This window comes from Brachyistius frenatus, unplaced genomic scaffold, assembly GCF_029030835.1.
Source record: "Brachyistius frenatus isolate BFR_SWC_R1_liver_20210118 unplaced genomic scaffold, ASM2903083v1 Contig_5, whole genome shotgun sequence".
In the NCBI taxonomy this organism is placed as follows: Eukaryota; Metazoa; Chordata; class Actinopteri; family Embiotocidae; genus Brachyistius; species Brachyistius frenatus.
The window spans coordinates 6,144,354-6,166,840 of NW_027210604.1; the positions used below are offsets into that span (position 1 = coordinate 6,144,354).

Here is a 22,487-nt window from a genome sequence, read left to right on the forward strand (position 1 = left end):
TAAAAAAAATCCACAATAAACTTGGATTAAATTTGCTTCTTGTTCTCGTTAATGGCTGAACATATTAACAGCAATAATCTGTGGACACGTGATCGAGGCGCTCCGACGTGCGGGAACGATGACGCGTTTCCAGGTGAGATCAGGTGGGAGGGGAGGAGCTAAACTTGTCTCTAGGTTTTTTTTTTTTGGGGGGGGGGGGGGGAGCGCGCGTCATGACAGGTCGGAGAGAGGAAGACAAGTTGATTTTTTTTTTTTTTTTTTTTTTTAATCGTAGTAAAAAGTTGGTGGAAGAACAAGGAGCGTGCCATCATGAAGTGTATGCGGAGGGAATAATAGAAAGGAAAAAAAATAAATAAAGGATCGGGGGCAGAGAGGAAGCCACGAAAACGAATCCGGTAATGTCGAAATGAAAATTGCGGCCGAACATACAGATACGATGGGAAAAAGTTAGACCGGCAGGACTTTGTGCAACGTAGTTTGAGGAGGAAGTGTGCACGTTTTACAGGAATGCACGCTGCAGATCCAGACAAACTTTGACATGTAGGTTCAGTCTGTCATATGTACAGAATAAGAAATGAAATAAAACTGTATCGGTGACATTTGTCTTCACTTTTAAGATTTAAGGTTGTTGTTCTCTCGGTGCGTCTGTCACTTAAAGATGTGTTTCCCAAAGGTTGCTTATTTCATTTAAGCTCCGTCTGAGCTGCTGCACTTTACCAAGTCGAGACTTGCTGTCCCAATCCGGGTAGATTTATTATCCAGGGGTGTGTCCTCTATGTGCGTGTGTGTGTGTGCGTGCGATACCCACCAAGTACAGTGCAATTAATATCCATGTGATTATTTGTGTATGTGTTTAGATGGCACAGCAAGAAGAACCTCTGTATGATTTCCCAGAGCCCGTCCAGCCATCAGAGCGCAAATTGTTGGGGCATCAAAGGACCCGGGGATCCCTGAGAAGCATCAGCATATTGGACCGTCTCCTCCTTACGGTCCCTGTCTGGCTTCAGCTGTCAATCAATCCTGCCAACGCGCTGCACATACTGCAGAGGGAACCGCGGGGGGTCCGAGACACAAAAACACAGCACATTCTGCCCGAAACTGCGCGTATTAATTTCACCCCCTCCCCACTTGCACTCTGTTAACCAGGTGTGTCGTCCTACAGACGTTCCTGGTGCGAAAGTCTCGCACATCCCAGAGAAATGTGCTCTGCATCCGGTTGGCGGACGACAGCGTGCCGTCCTTCGTTCAGCAGTTTGGTCTCAGAGAGGAACGTGCCAATAAAAGTAGGACCTGGACACTCATAAGTTTGAATATGTGATCAATCTGCCTTTTTAGTCGTAGCAGTCTAGTAAGAAATCAAAAGTTGATTGTGCACTGTATGTCTGTTAATCTGCTTGATCTATTAATTAGATGAAGTCATTACTATTAGATGAATCTATTAATCCACATTGGATTAAATTGTACACGGACAGTTCAGCAGCTTTGAAAAGACGTGAAACTTTACTGAAAAACGTATGGCTCAAACTACAATAACTCTTGACTACACTGTTACATCTAACTGTCAGCTCGAAAGAAAACTGAACTTTCTTACTTTAATGTATTATGATTCTCCTACACCCCATATTCCAATAAATAAGACCTCAGAGGGAGGACAACCCCTCTTGTTGATACCGACTACCTCCCTCTCTTCAAACATCCCTATGAATTTTCTTCATCCCCAGCTCTGTCTCTAGAGACTTCAGCCATCAGCTTTCCAGACCTCCCACGACTGATTTCCTTTTACTGCGTCAGCAGGTAAAAAAGTTTGTCACCCTCATTCTCACTTTCCTCAGTTTTGTTCCTTTGACTTCTTTCACTTCCTGCAACGTTATCATCAGTCTTTCATCTTTTCAATATCTATTGATCTGCAAGAACTAACGTTGGTGTTGTTATCGTATATTGTGTGTGTGTGTGTGTGTTTTAGAGATGTGTTACCGTTTCCTCTGGAGCTTCCTGAAGCCATTGCAAAGGCAGCGTCACACAAAGAGCTCGAGTCCATCTCGCATATGGGAATAGGTCGGTGAATTGCTCGTTTCCCCACAGCAGATTTGGCAACCTTAACTTCAAATACCTCGGCCTTAAGGGATTTATTTAAACAAGGCGCGCACACACTGCACAGTAATTATCCCACGCAGCTGCTAGCTAACAAACATAAACACCGTAGGCGTTTTTTTTTTTCTTCTTTCTTTTATCCACTGATTACTTATTTCTTTTACGTGTGAAATCATCCAAACCAATTACAACAAAATGTATAAAGAAACTCCTTTAAACTGTGGCAGCTGTATCAACAAGCAAAGTTTTTGCTAAGATAATAATTTGCATTTAAGGAAAAAAAAAAAAAAAAATCAAAGTTTCACAGTGTTGGCAATATGATTCGTTTTGTACATTTTATACAGAACTATGGTGTCCCTAAAGCAACTTTTGATTATAATAAAGGGACAATATTATTATGTTAAGCATCTTTATGTTGTTTCACAGAATTCTGGAGTTCCCACCTGAATGTTCGTGGGCCGCGGGAGGCACCTAAGCCCCGGAAAGATGAGGAGAAGAAGCCAGACGCCGTGACGTCAGCCTCGCCCGCTGCAGCTCAGCTGGACTCGGCGGCGCAGCCCGACCCAGACAACCAGCCCAACAAAGCACCTGAATCAGACGCGTCCACCAAACAACCGGGTCCCAACACCGCGTTGTTCCACGAGTTTTGTCCGATCACAACGCGCAGCCCCAGGGAGCTGGATTACGGCTCCGGCCTGGGCGCTCTCTGTTTCATCAACCCGCTTTTCCTGGAGTCTCAGAGCGCCATTTCCAGACGGCGCATGTTCAAACGCAGCCTCAAGGTTCGGATTTCCACCGAGACGTCCACTCTGCTGTCACCTCCGCTGGCTCCTCCGCCTCCGCCGCCCATAATGCCAAAAACCAAGGGGAGATGTAAAGCCAAGAAAGAGGGGCAAGGAGCTGTCCAACAGAGTGGAAGTCCATTTCAAGCCACTCGGGTTGACCCGGCTGTTGAAGACACCCAGCCTCAATCTGTCGCACAAAACCCTCCCAGTGAGGCCCAAGTTCAGCCTCCATTAGCAACTCCTCACTTCCAGCCTGGGACGCAGGATCAGAGCCAAACACAGACCGAAGCAGGTCAAAGCAAAGCCGGAGTCAAACCACTGCTGCCGACAGAGATGGAGCATCTTTCGAATGACACGGATTACATGGATCCATCTCCAGTGATCCTTTTGCCATCACTCTCTCCTTACATGTCCCCACTTGCACCTCCCCTTTTCCCCAAAGTGTCCCCGTCCCTCTCTCCTCGCGACTCTCCCAGAGGCTCTCCCTCCCTCTCGCCTTATCAATCCCCATCTTTATCTCCCAAGGTTCCCTTTTCTCTCTCTCCACAGGATTGTCTCTGTATCTCCCCCTCTTGCTCTCCTTACCAGTCCCCGTCCCCTTCCCCGAAGGTGCCCTTCTCTCTGTCGCCCTTCATCTCTCCGTCCTTCTCTCCGCTCACAGAACAGACCCATTCGACACCGGCGACTCCTTCAAGGCCGGATCGGCAACAATCGGAGCGGGAGGAGGGGGAGGAGGAAGAGGGAGCAGGTGCAGATCAAAATAAGGATGAAGATGGCGAGACAAAAGAAGACCTGCGCAAGAAAAGGGAAGAGGAGGAGAAGGCTTTGGTTTTACAGATGAATGCCGCACCACTAAAGGACACGGAGAGCTGCAGCTCCTGCAGCAGCAGTCTGGAGGAAGCAGCAGAGACTCCACCTCAGTTACCAGACAAACAAGCCAGAGGAACAAGCTTCTAGCGAACAAACGCCTCAGACTGTACCTGCATTACATTGTGTGATGTCATGAAGCACCGCGTGGAATTACTTGGCGAAATATGTTGGCAGCCATAAAAACCTGAATTGTTTTTAGATTTTCTTAAATTTTTGAATTAAATTGGTTTAAAAAAACAAAACAAAACAAAAAACGTTGAAGTGTATTCAATTTTTTTCGGGAAAGATTTCTTTCCTAACAGCAAGCCAGTGTTTTCAGAAAATGAAGTTGCAAAAACTTTAAACCTTTTTTTGTTAAGTAGTTGATTAGAATTAACCGTAAATTAAGATTATTTTTGGCATCAAAGGTACAAATGTATACAGTTACAAACAGGAATTGTTGCCGAGTTGACTACAAAAGGTTATTACAATCAAAACCTTACTTTTTTTTTTTTTTTTTTAAATCAAGAGCAGCATGGGAAACCACCATAGGTATACACACAATATACTGATATACATATTTTACCAGAGTAGAAGCTGAGGTTTCAGTTTGAATTTAACAAGTCTTATCTGTATGCTGACACACATACTTTGAACTAAACATGCGCCACTTTGATTCAAGATCCAAAGTGACTCATCAGGGTTGTGTAATGTTATCAAAATGGACTGAAAGCCATTATTACATTGAGTGAATTTCCTAAAAATGAAACAAGAGAAAAATAGCACTAAGATGTTATTACACAAACTTTTATTTGTGTAGATTCAACACATTTCATACGTAAAGAGTTTAATAGACCTTCCAGACACAGCAATAGAAGCAACTCCCATGATTTCTTTGTACCAAATCTGACAAAAAAAAAATAGCATAAGGTGTTATTTTGCCTCGCAGTCATTGCAGCTAGTTAACAGTCAAATCATCAACACAAACGCTGTATTTTAAAAGTTGTAAAGGTGGACTCATTGTTGCCGTAGGTAACTGTAAAATTGATTCATCGACATCATTTTAAGTAGACAAACATCATTGATCATTTTGTGAAGCAATTTTTTTTTGTTGTCGTTTAAACCCAGGAACCATTTCAATTGTCAGGTTGCATTGACAGTTCTCACTACTTCTTATTAGAAAAATACATTTCCTAAAGGCATCTACAAGAGTGTTGTATTAGTGAGCAGCTCATCTATTTGGATCTGAGCCAGTTTACACAAACAGACCCGACGCTGAAACGGTGTCTGTCACCTGTGACAGATCAGTTGTAATCTTATAGCTTCATTTGAAGTATGAAATTTAAATTTAGTCTCATAAGAAGTATTTGTACCACTTTTTGTGTTTATTAAGAATCAATTTGCTTTCACATACAGTCCAAAAAAAATAAAAACAAAAATTCAGGTATCAGTTTGGTATTTTTAAAAGCCAGCAGCTCATCCATCCATCAGCACCAGCAGGGGGCGTCTCTTTTGCTCAGCTCCAGGAGGTCGGCCTCCAGCTGCTCAGCGTCGTCTTGGAAGCGCTCGGTGAAGGAGCGAATCAAGCCTGCCGCGCTGCCTTCATATTCCACCAGCTCTACGCTGTCCCCTGAAAACCACAGTCAGACAGACTTCATAACGAACTTGTACATATACACAGTACAAGATTTTTTTTTAACAGTAGAATATTGTTAATGCTATTTCTTCGTCAGCTGACACTACTTTTCAAGTACTGATGAAATACTATGCCTGCGTTCTTTAAGCAACGTTTGTGAGACGTTATTCTCGAAATCTTTCAAGTCAAATGTTTAGAAAAACGGGGGTTATTCAGAGGTGAGCGTTCCTCCTCTTCATTCGTGAGATGCTAATGAGACAAGGAATGTTTTGTACAAATAAAATCTGCTGAAGCGGAGTCTTTTAAAAGTCTCGCACCGTTGGCCACCCCCATCAAACAATAAACTAGAATTACTGTATCACGGTTGCATACGTCCACCACCCTGTCAAGTTGCAGGTTACATCCGTGTCTGTCCGGACTTGTAATAAACACAGTGAAGACTTTGAAAGGAATTCGGCCAATAAAGCTGATTCTGATACAACATAAAGTTGTGAAAGTAGACAATGCTTGAAATGCGGATGTTGCCTCAAAGAAGCAACACATTTTAACGCGAATGCATCACATACATCTTCAACCCGACAGAACAGAAGATCTGTACAATCTCCAGTGTCAAGGCGGACACCAAAGATTAGTGTCATCAACTCAGAATCAGAAATATGGTCTCGCGCTCCCCTCCTGTTCCTGTGTTATGGTGTTGAATAATGGCAAGAACCGTGTTCATGCATGGCGTTGTGACGTCACAGCTTTGACCTTTTGGATATAAAATGCCATCATGTCATCGTTTTATCCCATTAGACGTTTGTGTGAAATCTTGTCACAATTAGTCAATGAATTCTTGAGTTATGGCCACAAATGCGTTTTGTGAGGTCACAGTGACCTTTGACCCCCGAAATCGAATCAGTTCATGCCTCAAGGCTGAAATATTATGGTCGCGACAATCCCTCCGGCCGCTGCAGTCACCGCCACAGGGGCATAGAAATATATATAGATTGTGCAACATGAAACCTTTCCTATTAATGTATTCATAATACTTCCATTATCATTATTATTATTATTATTATTCTCCTTACTTCCATTTGAAGGATTACTGCTCCAAGTAGGTAGAATTAACAGTGTGGTGAATTAGCCATCAGCATTTCCTGTCTGAACAGATGTGCCCAACCAATTTCCGTGTGCCGAGATTTGACTCGGCACACTTCTTCTTCTTCTCCGAGTCCTAACGGTGTGACGGGACCAAATTGCCTCCGCGAGCTGCGTGTCACACTCACTGCTGTTGCCGCTGACTGTTGCCAAGTCAGCGGCTCCGACTACAGTTTCTCCTCCCGGTGCCTTGAGAACGCTCGGCGCTCTATTTCTGCCCGATATCTCCACTCCCTCACCTCTCTCTCCTGCGACTCCGGGTCAATTAGCGGCTGAGCGGCCGGCGGCGTGAACCACAGTTACGTTGGCGGAATAAGCGCTGACGGGACTGGCCGTCGCTGAACACCCCTTGTCAGGTGCAGGTGCAGCTACATACCGTTGACTTTGGTGTTGGCCTGAACAAACATCTTGCGGGCTTCCTTCCTCAGCAGCACCGTCTCCCGCAGACGCAGGAAGTTGTGAGCGCCGCTGCTGGTGACGGTGGAGTAGCCGTCGTAGAGAGCCCGGCCTCCTTCCACATCTGCTGTCGCCTTAAAGACCTACAAATGGGAGGCATCGGGTGAGCAACATGCTGGGTGTAGATGTGGGGCACATCAACGGGGTTTTTACACGAAAGCGGGGATTGACGGTAGCATTCCTGTGACATTAGTCCGAATGTTACTCGATGGCGGCTTCGATGAGTCAGCAGTGGCAGGTTCTGATTAAGTTCTCCAGATTGTTTTCCTCCGGAGTTATTCTTCAACTGTTCTAATGTGTTTATTATTTTTGACGACAGAGCAGTGCAGAAGCATCAAGTAATCATAACTGGAGCGTTTCCACACAAAACAGTAATGGCAGCGAAGACGACACGGCAACCTGGGAAGAAGCTGGGATGCAATTAATAATCATTTTTAGAATTGATCAAGTTGCCGCTGACTTCAGAAAATTGCAAACAATGTTCATCACAATTTACCAAAGCCAGCGTTGACTACTTTTAAATACTTTAAGATTTTAGTTCCAACAAAACAAGATAATGGTCAGGGGTGTTGAGATTTTTGAGGCTTGAACTGAAGTTTTCCTTAAAATTTACTAAAACGATTAACTGCCAATCAAAATTGTTGCAGATTCCTTTTCTATACATTGATTTATGGCTTAATCAGCTCATCTCCGTGGTGTATCCCGTACCTGCAGTTTACAGAGGAACCTATGGATGGCGTTCTTGCCCACAGTGTGGATCTTGCTTCTGTCCAGCGTGATTCGTGCGTCAGGCTTGCCATCCTGTCCCGTCACCTCCTCCAGGCCCACCAGGCCCTCCTCGGCCTCCAGCAGAACACGCAGGATCACGAAGCGGGCCTGCATGTGAGCCTGAGACCGAACGGACATACACCAGACAAAACTGTACACATCTCCCGACACTCGTGTAAACACAGACGGACTTACTATAAGCTGCACTATGAAACGACACAGACACGTCGAACCGAGCCCGTCAGGTTGTACGGGACACATGCCTAATGGGCCGTATCTGGACTCGTCTTATAAACACTGTTCGCCCAACACCGTGTACGTCTGGGGTTCTATATAAATGAAATGTTTCCAAGTAAAGGAGTGAAAGAGACCACATGGTCCTCAGTGAGCAGACAGATTACCTGTCTCCAGCTCTTGCTCTCAGGTGTGTAGAACTCCAGGCCGAGCAGTCCAGCTCTGACCATGCTCAGCCAGTTGACGTACACCACATCCTCGGCATCCTGTCCCTCGTGGCCAAAAATACTGGGACACGCGCACACGCACACACACACACTTACAGTAAGCAGGCTGACATCCTTCGGTCACTGCACACGGACCGGAACAGAAACTGCATTCCATTCATTTTCTTTTTAAAAGAGCCTACATTCCATAGGACAACCTGTTTAACAGTGTAATGAAGAAATAATTGCCCCTTTGACTCCCAAAGAAACTAAATGAAACATGCAATATTTCTTTTGGCTTTTCTTTCCATTTTTTTTTTCTTCTCAATAGTTGACATACTTCAAAAAGGATTTCAGTGCAACAATAACATTTCTGGATTATACCAAATCCTGGAGATGCATCCCCGAGTAAGATTTAGTATTAACATCTTTTCCTTTTCAGCTCCATCTAACTTCCTCCCCAATGACTGATGTTTAGGACGTTAAGTTAAATGCACCCAATGTACATTTAGGTAAAATTTTCAAAGCGTGTCGTACCTGAGCACTTCCTTCTTGAAACACAGATAAAGTCCAACACACTCAGCGCGGCATTCTTCATAAGAGGAGGCAATCGTGGAGAATTTACTGTCCCACGTCTCGCTGCCCCGATACCAACTGGACACCTGGAAGAGGCACTCGCGCCGTTAGTTTTTGTTTCACCACGCAGCTGAACGCAGAGCTAAGACCAGACAACAAGGCCACGACCAATCAAACTCACCGGTTCTCCAGTCTCTGGGTTGATCACTTTACTCTGGTCGAAGTTGAACTTGCCCTTGTCGTCCTATGAATGCAGATGGAGGGCACAAAGTAAATTCAAAAACAAAGCCAAAACAGACTAGATTAAGATTTAACAAGGAGAACTCAACTTGTGCCTTTCTATCATTAACACGCCAAAGGCAGAAAACGAGCTGATATGAGCAGCAGTATGTTTGACTGACCTGAACAAACAGCTTGCCACTTCCATGGCCCAGCAGCTCATGAAGCCCGACCTGCACCTCGAACGACGGGCCCTTCCACTTGATAAACGAATCCTGGAGCAAAGGTAAATTTTTTTTTTTTAAAAACACAGCAGAATGTATGAATATCGGAGCTTGAAAGAGGCAAGAGTGTGTAAGAGAATCAGGAAGCTGCATATGTTACCTTGTCCTCCTCCTCCAGGAAAGTAAGTTTTTCTTTTTGTGTAGCATAGGCTACAGCCAGCACGTTGCCTAGCGACACGTTTTTAAAGCCCTCTGACTGTCTGATGTCATCATCTAAGGAGAAAAAGAAAACACAAACAGTGTTTTTAAGGTGTAATGCTGTACACGCACAAAAAAACAACAACATCGAAACTTAAACCAGCTGAAGTGTTTAAACTTGTGGACATACAGTTGGGGATGTTGATGCCGGCTGGTATTCCACTCCCGCCAAAGGTGAGAACGTCCAGTGAGGTGAAGTCGGGTTTAAGGAACGTGTCCTTCTCAAACTCCTCGGGCCACGGCAACTCAGGAAGCAAGACTTCTGCTGAACCCACCAGCTTGGTGAAACGCTCGCTCATCGCTTTGTTCACAACCGCAACGAAACCTACACAGAACAAAGACGGGAATTAAATTGATTAAATAAGAAAAAAAAACCCACTCAAGACAATTTCTTACTACCGTAATTTCCGGACTATAAGCCGCTACTTTTTTCCCACGCTTTGAACCTCGCGGCTTAAACAATGACGCGGCTAATTTATGGATTTTTCCCGCTTTCACAAGCTTCATGCCGCCAAAAAACTGAGCAAAAAAACACATTCTGTGACGGTGCTCAGTTTTTTTTTGGCGGCATGAAGCTTTCATTAGACCAATGAAATTGCCGAACGGGTTAAGGTGAAACAATGCAACTTTTTACTTTACTGTTTAGATTAAATCGAGCGCGCTCAAACTTCCCATCATTCTGATTACGGTAGTCATTTTGTCACCCTCATCATGGCAAAGACACGAAGAAATGCATACGATGCAGCGTTCAAGTTGAAGGCGATTAGATCTGGCTGTTGGAAAAGGAAATAGAGCCGACTCAACACAGAGAGAGCAGACGGCCGAGGTGTTTCAACTGTGCAGGTCCGACTGAAAGCAAAAACAATCGCCACCGCAATGAAGTTTGAGGATTTTAGAGGTGGACCGTCGTGGTGTCTCAGATTTATGAGACGTGAAGGCCTGTCCATCAGGGTACGGACGAGTCTGTGTCAGCAGCTCCCTCCCGACTACGAGGAAAAAGTTTCAAACTTCCGCAAATTCACTGATGCGAAGATAGCGGAGCATACCATTGGCCCGCACGACATCCTAAATATGGGTGAGGTTCCTCTGACGTTTGACCTGCCTCTCACTGTCAACAGGAAAGGCGAATCATCCGTCACGCTGAAATTTTTATTTTTGTTACAAGCTGTGTTTCGTTAAAGTCTGTGTAAAGTTAATTTGTTTCAACGTACCGGTAGGCACCTGCGGCTTATAGACATGTGCGGCTTATTTATGTTCAAAATTTAAAAAAAATAAATTAAATTCAGTGGGTGCGGCTTATATTCAGGTGCGCTCAATAGTCCGGAAATTACAGTAATCATTAAAACAGTAATAAAAACCTTCTTGTGACATGAATGCGTAATAAAGTATTGGGTTAAAGTTTAAACTCTAAAACTAAAGTGGGGATGCTTTTTTTTTTAAATGCCATGTTAAGTTGTAATTTATCAGGTAAATTCATTCAAACTGCAGTAAACGGAAAAGTGGATTCCCCGCATCACATTGCAGTTTACCTCCAAGACTGCCCAGAGTTATACAACATGTGTAGTGAAGTCTGAAGGAATTTAATAAAAGATATTGCATGTATACTTTTAGAGACAAAACGAAGAGACAAACAACCCAAAAACAGAATATACGAAGGACCGATTACTTTTTTGATGGTATTTTACAATGGATAAAAATCGAAACACCTGAAGTGGCAAAAACATTTGCACAACGCTGTATAAACCCATTAACATGAATCCCCTCTTTGGAAGTAAGCAAACTGTTCAAGGAAACGTGTTGACCTTTATTCTGGATTGATGGCCAAGTCCTAACTTAATAAGCGTAAGTGCAGTACGTGTCCCTTTAAGGCCAATATAATCATTGCTAGAATGAAACACTATTCCCAAAATTGTCTAATGGAGTAGAAGGCTGAAAATAGCAAATTAAGTAACCGTTGTAAGGAGCTCGGCCAAGTCTTGAGCTCTGAACTGCAGCTATAAAACTTGAAGAGGCCCGAGGCATCACAGCTTGCGGGCCAATAAACACGTTAGTATCGCTGTTCTTGATGAGCTCGGCAGTTACCTTCAAACTCTCCTCTGGAGCCAAACGGGTCTCTGTAGCTCTCTATGAAACCTATATAACTGAGAGAGAGGGAGGTTTCAGAGGTTAATAAAAGAGAAGAGCGTTCAACACCCTGTGCAAAGGTCAGAATGGATTTCATAAAGGAAGAGAACTGTATCAAAGAATTCAATCACATCTATGAGGAAGTGAAGGTTCCTCAATAATCTGGTCAAAATCCAAAGATAAGATAAAAGATGATTCAATACCTGTATATTTGTTAGTTAGTTATTCGTTTTGTGCAGAAAAACAGCAATAATAAACATTAATAAACATGTTGGCTAAAAGGAGTCACTGTCTGAGTGATGTTTATGACCATAAATAGTTAGTGTCATTTTGCAAAAATAAAAACAAGACATAAATGAATTACAGCTGAGGAGCTGTTGGAAATAATGATTTCGTTCCATTGCACGCACAGCAAAAGACATGTTCTGTGTGTCATAAATATCACATTCAATGAAGGCACAAATTGATACCACATGTAGGGAGATCACGTCAAGTCTTGAGTACAAATATGTTTGTACTTTAGCTGATACCGGATGATAGATCGACCTTCATTGTGGACAGACAACGTGTTCAGTAGATGCTGTTGCGCTGCAGCCGGCTCACCTCTCAACGATTGGTCCCTTGTCTTTGATCCAGAATCGAGAGCCCTCTTTGTGGGCTTCGACTGAGCCGAAGGTGAAGCTGCGTCTGTACTCTTCAAGCATCTTCTTCTGGTTCTCGTTGGCACCGTAGGCCTGTCAAAATGTTTGTCAACAAAACAAGAATTTCAAGAGTAGAACTGTGGCAGGAAAATGACTTGTCGATGCCAGCCAAGTCATAGACGCAAAGACTCCTCCTAAAGACGGTGGGCTCTGGTTTTGTGTTCCGACCTCTGCATTAATTTCACAATGCAATTTTGACATTGTTTGTCCTTTATCTTACCGATATTAAGATTTGCAGTAAAATTGTCACAGTTAAATTGCCGTCAGTTTACTATGTTACTATGATTTTGTTTCCATTTTTCTTCCAAACAACAGAGACTGAGCTCCGACTCTACACCTCTCCGTGTTCTTTGTTGTCTCACCTGTGCTTGTCGAAGGTTATCGCAGACTTTCTCCATGAGAGGACCATAGTCTCCCCTCTTCACAGTGAACTCTTTGTCTTCGAAGCTGAAGCTGCCGCAGCAGGACTCACTCTCCCCGTCCACTGCACAGTCTGTGAAGAAAAAACAGTGTTTTTTTTGTTGCTCAAATCATCGTGAAAATCACTAGTTGCACACGCAAACAAATCCCTCTACGTCCATTTGTCAGTAATGATCACGTCTGCGTGAGTAGTGATGTTTTTTGTCTGCGTTATCTGCCACTGTAGTTCTGACCTTTCTGCACAGCTGAAGCCAAGCGCACCTCGTAGCAGGCTTTTCCTCCATTGTCCCTCTTGAACAGACGGGTGTTGTAAGCAGACAGTTTCTGGAAACAAACCACAAGAACATGAGCTGATGGCTCACTCTGTCACCAAAACAGAGGGCAGAGGTAAAAGACTAATTCGATAAATGTATTATCCCGATGAAGAGACCAACATGTCCCAAAGAGAGAATGGTAGGTTTATAAAAAAATTTTAAAAAAAAAAGGGGTTCGCGATTACAGGAGAAAAGGACCTGGATAATAGAAATAAGAATATTTATTTTAGGTGTGAGTTTGCTTACTTTGGAATCGAGGAACTTCTGAGCCATCTCAGCATCCTCCAGACAGCAGTTTCCTGAGAAATAGGTGGTAATTCCCTGAAGAAAACAAAAACACTTCATGAGTCATGCATCCTCCAATAAGGAGAACAGTGCACCAGTTGTGACTTCCTAAAAAAAAAAAAGGAGCGGAGGAACAAATCAGAACGAAACTTGTCTAACAGACAGAACCACATTTCTCAGCCTCAGCCCCGAACCAGTGCTAATGATGCAGAATAAAACATGCCAGAGTCCGTAAAACACATTTCCTTAAATATCACTGGAGAAAATAGTTTCATCAAAGCTGTTGGCTTGAACTCTGCATTAAAATGATACAAGATCCCCCACCTTGTCCCCCAGCCCCAACTGTTTCTGTCTGTCTTCCAGCGAGTAGAGGAGACACGAGCAGCTGTCCCACAGAGCCTCCATCTCAGTGGGCTGCTCCTGAAACGCCTGACTGGCCGTCACCAGAGCTTTCAGCTTGTCCTGGGTGAACACAGCACAGATACAGGCAGCTCGGTATACGTCACAGTAGCAGAATAATAGGTGATATGCACCGTAGAAAACAATATTAAGTTTATGTGGTACACTCGTTCTATTGATATCAAGATGTGCCAAGTTGATAATGTTACATTTTGTTGACAATGTCTCAGAAAAGCATCGATCCAGCTTCATGGTGCTGTTGTATCAGATTCGATTTTTTTATAGATGATGTCCTCGTCCTTGAAAAACTAACTTAAAAAAATAAAAAAAGTTGCTTAACAGGATTCACACCTGAAAACAACAGTCATTTTACCTTAGGAAGGTTTGGGATGAACTTGGTGTCTCCAAACGACTTGTAGTTTCCCATGTTTGCATACAGACCTGCTGCATACACCAAGAAGGCCTAGATATCACACACAAGAGAGATAATGAACACCTTAACATATGTTTGTGGAAGAAAACTTGTGTCGTCAACAGACACAGCAAAGGACTGCAAGACAGTGTACCTGGTACTCCTCAGAGCTGAGTCCAGCTGCCGTGGCGACCTGTTCCAGCTGTGCAGGCGTCTGCTTCCTGAAGATTTTCTGCAGCAAGACAAAGATGTTTGCAGACTCTGGCGATGTCTGCAGCAGCACTGCCAGGCCACCATACCTGAGACAGATATCGGTGCAAATGTGTTTTTGTTTAGCGGGGCTGCAGCTCTTCGATAAATGGAAGTAAAACAGGTGAAACATGATATTTTCACAGTGGGGGTCCAATTTAAGAGCTCTACCGATTTCTCGAATTCAATCATGTCGGACTTGCACTCGCTACTTCCTGACGGTTGCAAACGTACCAAGCGGCGCGGGACAGATAGTGGGCATACATCTTCTCCTGAGGCGAGAGCAAACGAAAGGCCTCGCCGCAGTCGAGTGCAGAGATACCGATGTCATTGGGGAGGTAGTACTGGGAGTCCACCATCTTGAGTCTGAGATTTAACACGGGTGAAAAGGTACTGAATGAACAGAGGGGAAGTAAAGTGGGGAGAGATCAAAGAGAAACGTGGGATGAGAGATAGGTGGGAGACAACGAAACAAAGGGAGAAGGGAGAGTTACAGAAAAAAAAAAAAAAAAACATGGGATGAGTACAGTGCAGGACAAAGACATACAAAAAAAGGGGAAACTGCAAGTTAGAACAAACATCACTGCACTTTTTTGTTTTGTTTTTAAACCGTGGGCTCTGGGAAGTATTTGCACACCTGTCTGTCTTCAGCAGGTTAAGCAGAAAGCAACAGCTTGTGCACTGTCCAAACACACAGATGCTCATTTATAGCAGTGATACAGACCCACAAAAGATCCACATCTTTAAATGATAGACAACAAAGACGAGGAGCAGATCTTCATCTCCTAATGTCAAAACTGTTGACAATTAAATTTCTGTCAAACGAGTAACACTAATAAACCTCATAAGACGAATACGGACTCATTAATGGGTGCTGCTTTTTGTTATATGTCGGATATCATTAAGATACTTGAGAAGCAAAGGGTTAACAGTGTAGTGAAATGTTGCAGTACAACGATAGCCATTAAAAGTTCAAGCTGACCCTGAGGCACATACAAAAAAAAAAGAAAGTAAAAGCAAGGTTTATTCAAGAGTTCAGTGATCCGGTAGTTGATCCTCCCAGGACACCAGAAGACGACCAGCAGCAGGGATGCACTCAAACTGCATGTTCAAGTGTCTGAAGGCTAAAGCTAACACTGTTAGCTTGTAGCGTGCACGCTAAGGCGGCTGCCACAACTTCTGGAAGCAAAACATTAAAGTTTGAAGTCCCATTAAGAGCATTATTAGCTAGTCTTTAATCGCCGATCGACAGGCGCAGAGGTGAAATTAAAACTTCACAGCTCGTTACCTTCAATTTCGTTAACAGCTCCGGCGAACGTCAAATTGCAGTCTCACGCTGTACACTTCCTGCATTCATTCAAGCGCAAGTCCCGCCCCTTAACCAATCACAGGCCGTGTACTCCGCTTGGCAGACATTTTAACCAATCACTAAGTAGCTGTAGTGTGTGTGTGTGTGTGGGGGGGTTCTACACACTTCACCTTGTAATTTCTCGACCAGATTAAGCACGAAGAACACTTCCTGTGGTTCAAACATGACCCCACAGTAGACTGCAAAAAAAAAACAAAAAAAAAACACAGGATATATACAGACACGTACATGTATATTTACTAAAATATATGGACATACGGAGCACATGACGAGGTGGCCGAGTGGTTAAGGCGATGGACTGCTAATCCATTGTGCTCTGCACGCGTGGGTTCGAATCCCATCCTCGTCGGTTTCCTTTTCCATTCTCGAATACAGGTTGACAGGAAACGACTTCGAAACATGTCTGAAGTGGGACATGACTTCCGGGTCTAAAAATTTAAGCCAATGCGGAAGTGCTATATACTGCAATAGCACCAGGGGCCGCTAGGGGTCGGCGCCGAGGCCGAAACAGCTCCGAAAAGGGACCTAGCTCCATATACTCCCATTAAAAAAAAAAAAAAAAAAAAAAAAAGCGTCAACTTCTATCGTGAAATACAAATCTAGCATATTTTTTTCCACCAAACACCGAGTTTGCTATCCGATTCATGGACTTACTTGAGGACGAGCAGTTTAATAATAAGCAACGGGCTACTTATGTAGCTATTCGACATTTGCGCTCACCTCCAATTAAACGGGTCAAGTTGGCTCCAAAAGCGGAAAACTCACCTAAATCACAGGGAATGTACCGGATGTCCACCCTAATATGTTAGAATATAATATTTACATCTCGACCCGTGAAGGCAATATGTACCACTCTCCCAACATTTCATACATACGGTTTTGAATCATGCATATGATAGCTCAGCTTTTATTTGTCTTCGAAATGTTGCATAACTACATAATAACATTACTTCATCCGGTCACTTGGGCCTATTTGACTCGGTTACTTGCAACTCCAAAGTTATAAAAAAAAGTTTTTTAAAAAAGAGACGAAGGCTTGTAGGAAAATGTAAAAAAAAAAAATTGGTGCAGTTACCTTATTCCGTCATTTGTCGTCTTGTCATGTGGTGGCGGCGCTTGGCACGAGGGGGGGGAGGGGGAAGGCCTTACGAAAAATAGGTGGACCCGGGCCAATCACAATTATGTTACCATGCAGACCGGCAATCATGACGACATGAAACTCTTGTAAATGTGGTGGGCCCGTTGTGATCATTACTCTCTCTCTCTCTCTCCTGCCCAACCAGCCTCTCCTGTGTCCCCCTACTCATTCCCGTCCTCTTCACTCCACTTCCTGCATGTGAAAATCTGGTTTAGGAAACTCACTAAAGTCTCTAATTTGTTCTTACACAGCACGGAGTCATAAAATCATAACCGCACATTCTTTCCACACTGTCATTTGGTTGGGCATTATTTTCTGTTATAACCAATACAGGCTTACAAACCAACACGCTATTTTTTTTTTTATCAGTTTAAAGGTTTTTATTGAATTTAAAAAAAAAAACAAAAAAAAACATGATGAGCGAGTGAATTATTTACAAAAGGCCGTGCAACAGAAAGTATTACGTTTTCCTGTCAGTCCACAACAGAAACGTTTAACAGACGTCTGCGCGTTGAACACATCTGTTGTGTGTTTGTTCGTTTTAGGGTTCATGCTTGGGTTTTGCCGTCCCTCCTGTCGGGTGGCGTTGTAGGGAGCATCCAGTGATAGCAGTCCGAAAAGCTGAGGCTCTTGTCCACGGCGCAGCTGGTGCAGTAGACGATCCCCAGAGCCAGCATCACCACGAGGAACACGCACAGAGGCACCAGCAGGGCCACGAGCAGCCAGCTCTTGTCATGCTTCCGTTTACCTGCAGCGCCTGCCTCGGCCGTGTCCGCGCTGGTGTCCTCTGCACTGGGCGTCTCGGGGTCCTCTGCCTCCCCAGTTCCAGCGACTGAGCCTTTTGCCGTCTCGGCTCCTACCCCGCCGCCGGCGTCTCTACCTCCTGCCTTAGCCTCAGCCTCGTTATCGATTTCGTTGTCGGTGCTGTCTTTTTGCGTTGGAGATGGGGCTGTCTGGTATCGCCGAGGTGACAGGGCGTCCCATTGGTTTAGGTGATTATCTGACCCGTGAGCCATGTCAGGGGAAAGTCCTCCATTGGCCTTTGTGTGCCAGTCGACGTCAAAGTTAGTGTCAGCTTCAAAGTTCGGGTCAGGGGTGAAGGAGGTGGACCAGGGGATGTCGTGGTCGAGGTCCAAGTCAGGGACGTAAGCAGAGTCACTGTGGTCTGGGGTTAGAGTGGAATATTCTTCATCATCAGGCGAAGGATGGCAGGAAAGTCCATCTGACTGCAGGTCAAAGCCGTTGTCGCAGTAACACTGGTACCCTCCCATGTAGTTGAGACACTGCTGCTGGCAGGGGGAGTCCCCCACACACTCATCTAGATCTTCACACTCTCCTTCACTGCCCAACAAATAGCCAGGGTTGCACTGGCAAGTGAAGGACCCCACCGTGTTCTCACAGGTGCCCCCACAGGTGCCCTCATCGAGGCACTCATCGATATCCGTGCACTCTCCCTCGTCGTCCGGCTGATACCCCTGATTGCAGGAGCAGTGGAAGGTACCTGGGATGTTGACACAGAGTTGTAGACACGGTTGCTGTTGACATTCGTCCACATCGGAACATCTGCGGCCATCCGGACCCATCTGGTAGCCTGGCGGGCATGTGCAGCGGATGCCGCGAGCGGTTTCCACACAGTTGTACTCGCACCCCATCTTCACACAGACCTCTTTGATGTGGGTCTCGTCATTGGGACTGGCAGAGTCGGAGGCCAGCTCTGGAGGGTCGGTTTGGATCAGGGGGTCAGGCTTGCAGCTGTAGCCGTCCTCATCTATCGTGAAGCCCTCAGAGCAGTAGCAGTAGTAATCTGTGTCTGTGTTCTGGCATAACTGCTCGCATCCGTGATCCCCGTCACACCAGTCCTGGTTCTGTGGTGCTGCACTGGAGGAACAGAGCGGGGCATCCCTGGACCAGCCCACCGTCTCGTCATCCCTCTCCATGCACAGGACAGTCTGCTCAGCAGGAGCATCTGGCTCTGAGCTGTCCACAGGGCACGGCAGAGCAGCGACAGACCCGTAGGGCACGTGAGTCAGCAGGGTGCTGACAAGGTGAAACGGCGTGGTGTAAACGGCCGGACCTCTACCCTCGTCCTCCAGCGGTGGACACATTCCTTTGTAGCTGTACTGGCAAACATATCCATCCAAAGGCAGCGCACAAGAGCCGTCAACCCACCGGAAATTGTCGCTGCTCTCACGTCCACTCTCAGAAGTGTGGACAGTCATGGCCACACAGCGAGGAGCAGCACAAGTCCCTGGGGTGTCCTCACGGAGCCAGTGGGTGAACTGGCCATCCTGGTCTCCTGTTAGAAAACAAAGACGACGGCAAAGTCAGGAGAAGTACAAATTCCATCTCTTTAGTTTCCTACTTTTATTTGAACTCTCATTTACTTTTGTACTGCCATGTGGACAATCCTTATTTACGTTTATTTTTCTGATGGCGAAAAAGTTTGTAGAAAAGCGCTGTAGTCAGCACATTCATTTGATTTGCGGGTGGTTGGGATTTTACCCGTGTGCGTTGCTGTTTGCCTCAGCGCCTTCTTTTAATATTGCCACTAGGAGTCACCAAAGTGGAAAATCTTAAAATCTGACACAGATGGGCTTTAAAATGCCACATTTATTTTTGTTGCAACAGTGTCCTGATGTCCCTGTGTTGTTTCCATTGGCTGGGTTGGGTCATTTCCCCTAAGAAAATAAGGGGGAGGTTTACCTCAGCAGCTTGTTAAAAAGCAAGCAGCCGCAATATGTTTAAAGGACCAGTGTGATCTTTTTGGAAGAAATTGGAAGATCATTCATTATTACGTTTTCGTAAGTGCATAATCACCTCAAACTAAAAACTCTGTGTTATGTTAGCTTAGAATGAGCCCTTCATATCTACATAGGACGCAGGTCCTCTTCCTTGGAGCTCACCATGTTGCACCACCATGTTTCTACAGTAGCCCAGAACAGACAAAATAAACACTGACTATCGAGAGGGTGTTTAGTGGTTTTACGTTACTTTAAGGCCATTGTAGCTTCTCCTAAATGACAAAACAAACAGATGTTCATTGACATCCACTATACTGCTGTCAAGGCAGAAATATCAGTGTTACTTGTGAAACCATTGTAAATTAAACCAATTCTATTTGCATGGCTGGTTAGCCCTATGGGTAAAAGAGAAATCTGGTTTTGTTATTTGGTAAACCAATCCTTTAAATCAAGATAACTCTTTAAAATGTAAGGTCTTTTCTAACTGTGGAACAAGCCAGATGCTTTCAGTGATAAAAAAAAACAAAAAAAACATCTGTTTTTTAGTGGGTGAGGTTTGTGTAACGACTAAATCAGGCTGAGGGGTAGCAATGAGGTCAAAAAGGGACTGAACTTTCCCCGACGCACCAGCTCCGTCTCTGTGATACAAATGTAGTTAATGTTATAACCATCCAGTCGGCTCCAGAGTCTGGCCCGGCTACCGAAGTCTGACAGATACATTATGGATGGGGAGCAGAACAATGGTTTCATATATTATCTGGCAGTATACTGTGTGGGGCCTTTATTTTAATTTACTGAATACAAAGAAGTCTACTCTGTCATAGGTCCACATGTAACTAAAACCTTTATAGCACTGGTTAATTTAGTTTGTTATATTTTTGGCTAGAAATCTTACAAGAGTCAATTAATTAGAGTAGATAATTAACTGACTGATTCATTTTTGCACACATGAAGCACCAGTTATGCCGATTCGCAGATTTTCTATTGAAGAAAAGTGGCACTTTTCTCTTTAGCTTTGAATCCACTGAGCTTTAAAACTTTATTGGGAGGTTAATTTCAGTGCTTCATTGTAATTGTACGACTTTATCTGTTTCAGGGCCGTTTTATCTGAGCTCACTCACTAAAATACAATAAAATGGCTGATAAGATGATGGAGGTCAATATTGCTAACAGTGAAAGGTCAAATGTCAAAAAGAGGAGACTTTGCCTGTGACCCAGACGAATCCTCTGAGCGGTCGGGTGGACGAACACTGGCGTGGAGGTCTGTGCAGCCCGATCCAGAGGCGAAGCCTCAACCTGGAGCCTTGTGTCTCAATGGCTGACAGCAGCTCGTGGACCACACCCGCTGCTTCATGGGTGTGCATTGTTGCCAGGGTCCCACCTCGCTCCCGGCAGCTCCGCCCAGCCTCCCTGAAGGTTCTCTTCTGGAGGAAGACAGCGTAGCATCCTTGCTGGTGGCAGAGTGAGTCTTTCTCTGCCAGCTGAGCCCTGCCTGCTGCCTGCTCCCCATCCGTCTCCCTCGGTTTTTGGCCTTGACTTCCAGGAGCCAGGCAAACTGTCAGCAGCCACAGGACGCACAGGAGCCCCATGCTGCTGCAGCTGCTGCTGCTCCTGGTGATCTTTTGCATCCTCCACCAAGACATCAGGTTTAATCTAAGCCAACATTCAAATGAATATCCCAACCTGTCTAAATAAATAACCTAGTTATAGAAAATAACTTTTCTGACGTCTTATCCAAACAAATCTGACCAAAGTGAGTCTCTTTTGTTAGTTTTACAAACAGAAACTTGCCTTTCCAGATTGGTTTGACTTTTAGTGTTTTCAATTAAATAACCTGATCAAACCACCTATTATATAAAGTAATCTGATGCAGAGCTAACATCTGTTTACCTTAATTTACCTTGGACTGCCCAAGCCCTTAGAGAAATAGCCCAACAGTGCAGAGTAGATGCAACTCCATTCAAACTGCCATTACTGCTGCCACAGTAAACCAGATTGCAACAGAGCCTGCAAAATATAGAAATGAATACAAAGGAGTCAAATGGAATAACCCCCAGAAAGTCCAGGTGAGTCCAGCACAGTCCAAAATACAGTCTAGTGAGGTACCAGCAGAGCCCAGACTCAAAACATTTTGCCCTTCAGCTCAGTCAAAAAAAAAAAGTTAAGCCGAATCCTGATATGAACTTGATAAATGTCAGAGACAGAAACCCAGTGCTGTATGTGATCCTGCCACGGCTCTCTTGCCTCTGCAAAGTTGGCTTTCTGACTGAACCTCAGAAAGAGAGAAAGATGGGGGAGGAGGGGAGAGGGGGGAGTCTACGTAGAGGAAAAAAGAATTGTGTGTTTTTGGAAGAGGGGGCTGGTAAAGAGAGTCAGTGTGGGGAAGACTGGAGGGGCTGATGGGTTGTGTGTGGTGTGTGTGTGTGTGTGTGTGTGGGGGGGGTCAGGGAGGGAGGGGGGTTTGTAGGAGAATAGAAAACCCTCAGACACTTATGAAAACCATACGGCACCGTTCTGTCCCCCATCTTGCCCGTGGCTTTAGACCCACGTGCACTCTCTCACACACACACACACACACACACACACACACACACACACACACACACACACACACACACACACACACACACACACACACACACACACACACACACACACACACACACACACACACAGCCTTAAAGCAATGCATGCTGCACAGCATCCACAGGAGTGGAAAGTGTTTGTCAGCTCTGAGATGCAGAGATGCTCACCCCCTCTTCCCCTTCCCCCTCTCCCCCTCTCTCCGTCTTCCTTCTTTTTCTCCTCCACTGTCTGTCTCTGAGACTGTCGCTCCTGTTCTCTGTCAGCCTCTCATTGTTTTTCTATCTCTTTACTTCTATCTCTTACTCTC

General features: G+C 44.8%; 3 protein-coding genes and 1 non-coding gene across 8 annotated transcripts; 2 read left to right on the plus strand and 2 right to left on the minus strand.

Annotated features, from left to right (window-relative positions):
* The first annotated feature begins 201 nt into the window (after positions 1-201).
* LOC138632885 (ras and Rab interactor 3-like) lies at positions 202-5,164 on the plus strand. 2 transcript variants are annotated; one of them, XM_069718769.1, is made up of 6 exons: positions 202-540; positions 858-1,061; positions 1,163-1,283; positions 1,722-1,794; positions 1,964-2,055; positions 2,518-5,164. In XM_069718769.1, the coding sequence occupies exons 2-6, from the start codon at positions 858-860 to the stop codon at positions 3,831-3,833; spliced, it is 1,806 nt and encodes a 601-aa protein (XP_069574870.1). In that variant the 5' UTR covers positions 202-540; the 3' UTR covers positions 3,834-5,164. The 2 variants fall into 2 exon arrangements, with proteins under 2 accessions (XP_069574870.1, XP_069574862.1); XM_069718761.1 differs by having other exon boundaries at positions 202-395.
* Positions 4,512-16,116, minus strand: dpp3 (dipeptidyl-peptidase 3). Of its 4 annotated transcripts, none has more exons than XM_069718731.1 (19): positions 15,974-16,116; positions 14,581-14,712; positions 14,252-14,396; positions 14,059-14,148; positions 13,611-13,748; positions 13,248-13,322; positions 12,921-13,011; positions 12,630-12,760; positions 12,170-12,300; positions 11,525-11,583; positions 9,573-9,767; positions 9,345-9,457; positions 9,143-9,235; positions 8,923-8,985; positions 8,703-8,827; positions 8,127-8,247; positions 7,666-7,845; positions 6,878-7,040; positions 4,512-5,355 (listed from the first exon to the last, which is right to left on the minus strand). In XM_069718731.1, the coding sequence occupies exons 1-19, from the start codon at positions 16,114-16,116 to the stop codon at positions 5,213-5,215; spliced, it is 2,331 nt and encodes a 776-aa protein (XP_069574832.1). In that variant the 3' UTR covers positions 4,512-5,212. The 4 variants fall into 4 exon arrangements, with proteins under 4 accessions (XP_069574832.1, XP_069574825.1, XP_069574841.1 ...); XM_069718724.1 differs by having other exon boundaries at positions 14,581-14,739; XM_069718740.1 differs by lacking the exon at positions 15,974-16,116 and adding an exon at positions 15,635-15,714 and having other exon boundaries at positions 14,581-14,739.
* On the plus strand, positions 15,983-16,064 carry trnas-gcu (transfer RNA serine (anticodon GCU)). The gene has a single exon. It is a non-coding gene; the product is annotated as a tRNA-Ser (tRNA).
* Positions 16,117-17,219: 1,103 nt separating the features above from the next.
* On the minus strand, positions 17,220-21,824 carry LOC138632898 (complement component C1q receptor-like). Its single transcript, XM_069718782.1, has 2 exons — positions 20,802-21,824; positions 17,220-19,149 (listed from the first exon to the last, which is right to left on the minus strand). The coding sequence occupies exons 1-2, from the start codon at positions 21,235-21,237 to the stop codon at positions 17,402-17,404; spliced, it is 2,184 nt and encodes a 727-aa protein (XP_069574883.1). The 5' UTR covers positions 21,238-21,824; the 3' UTR covers positions 17,220-17,401.
* Between the last annotated feature and the right edge of the window lie 663 nt (positions 21,825-22,487).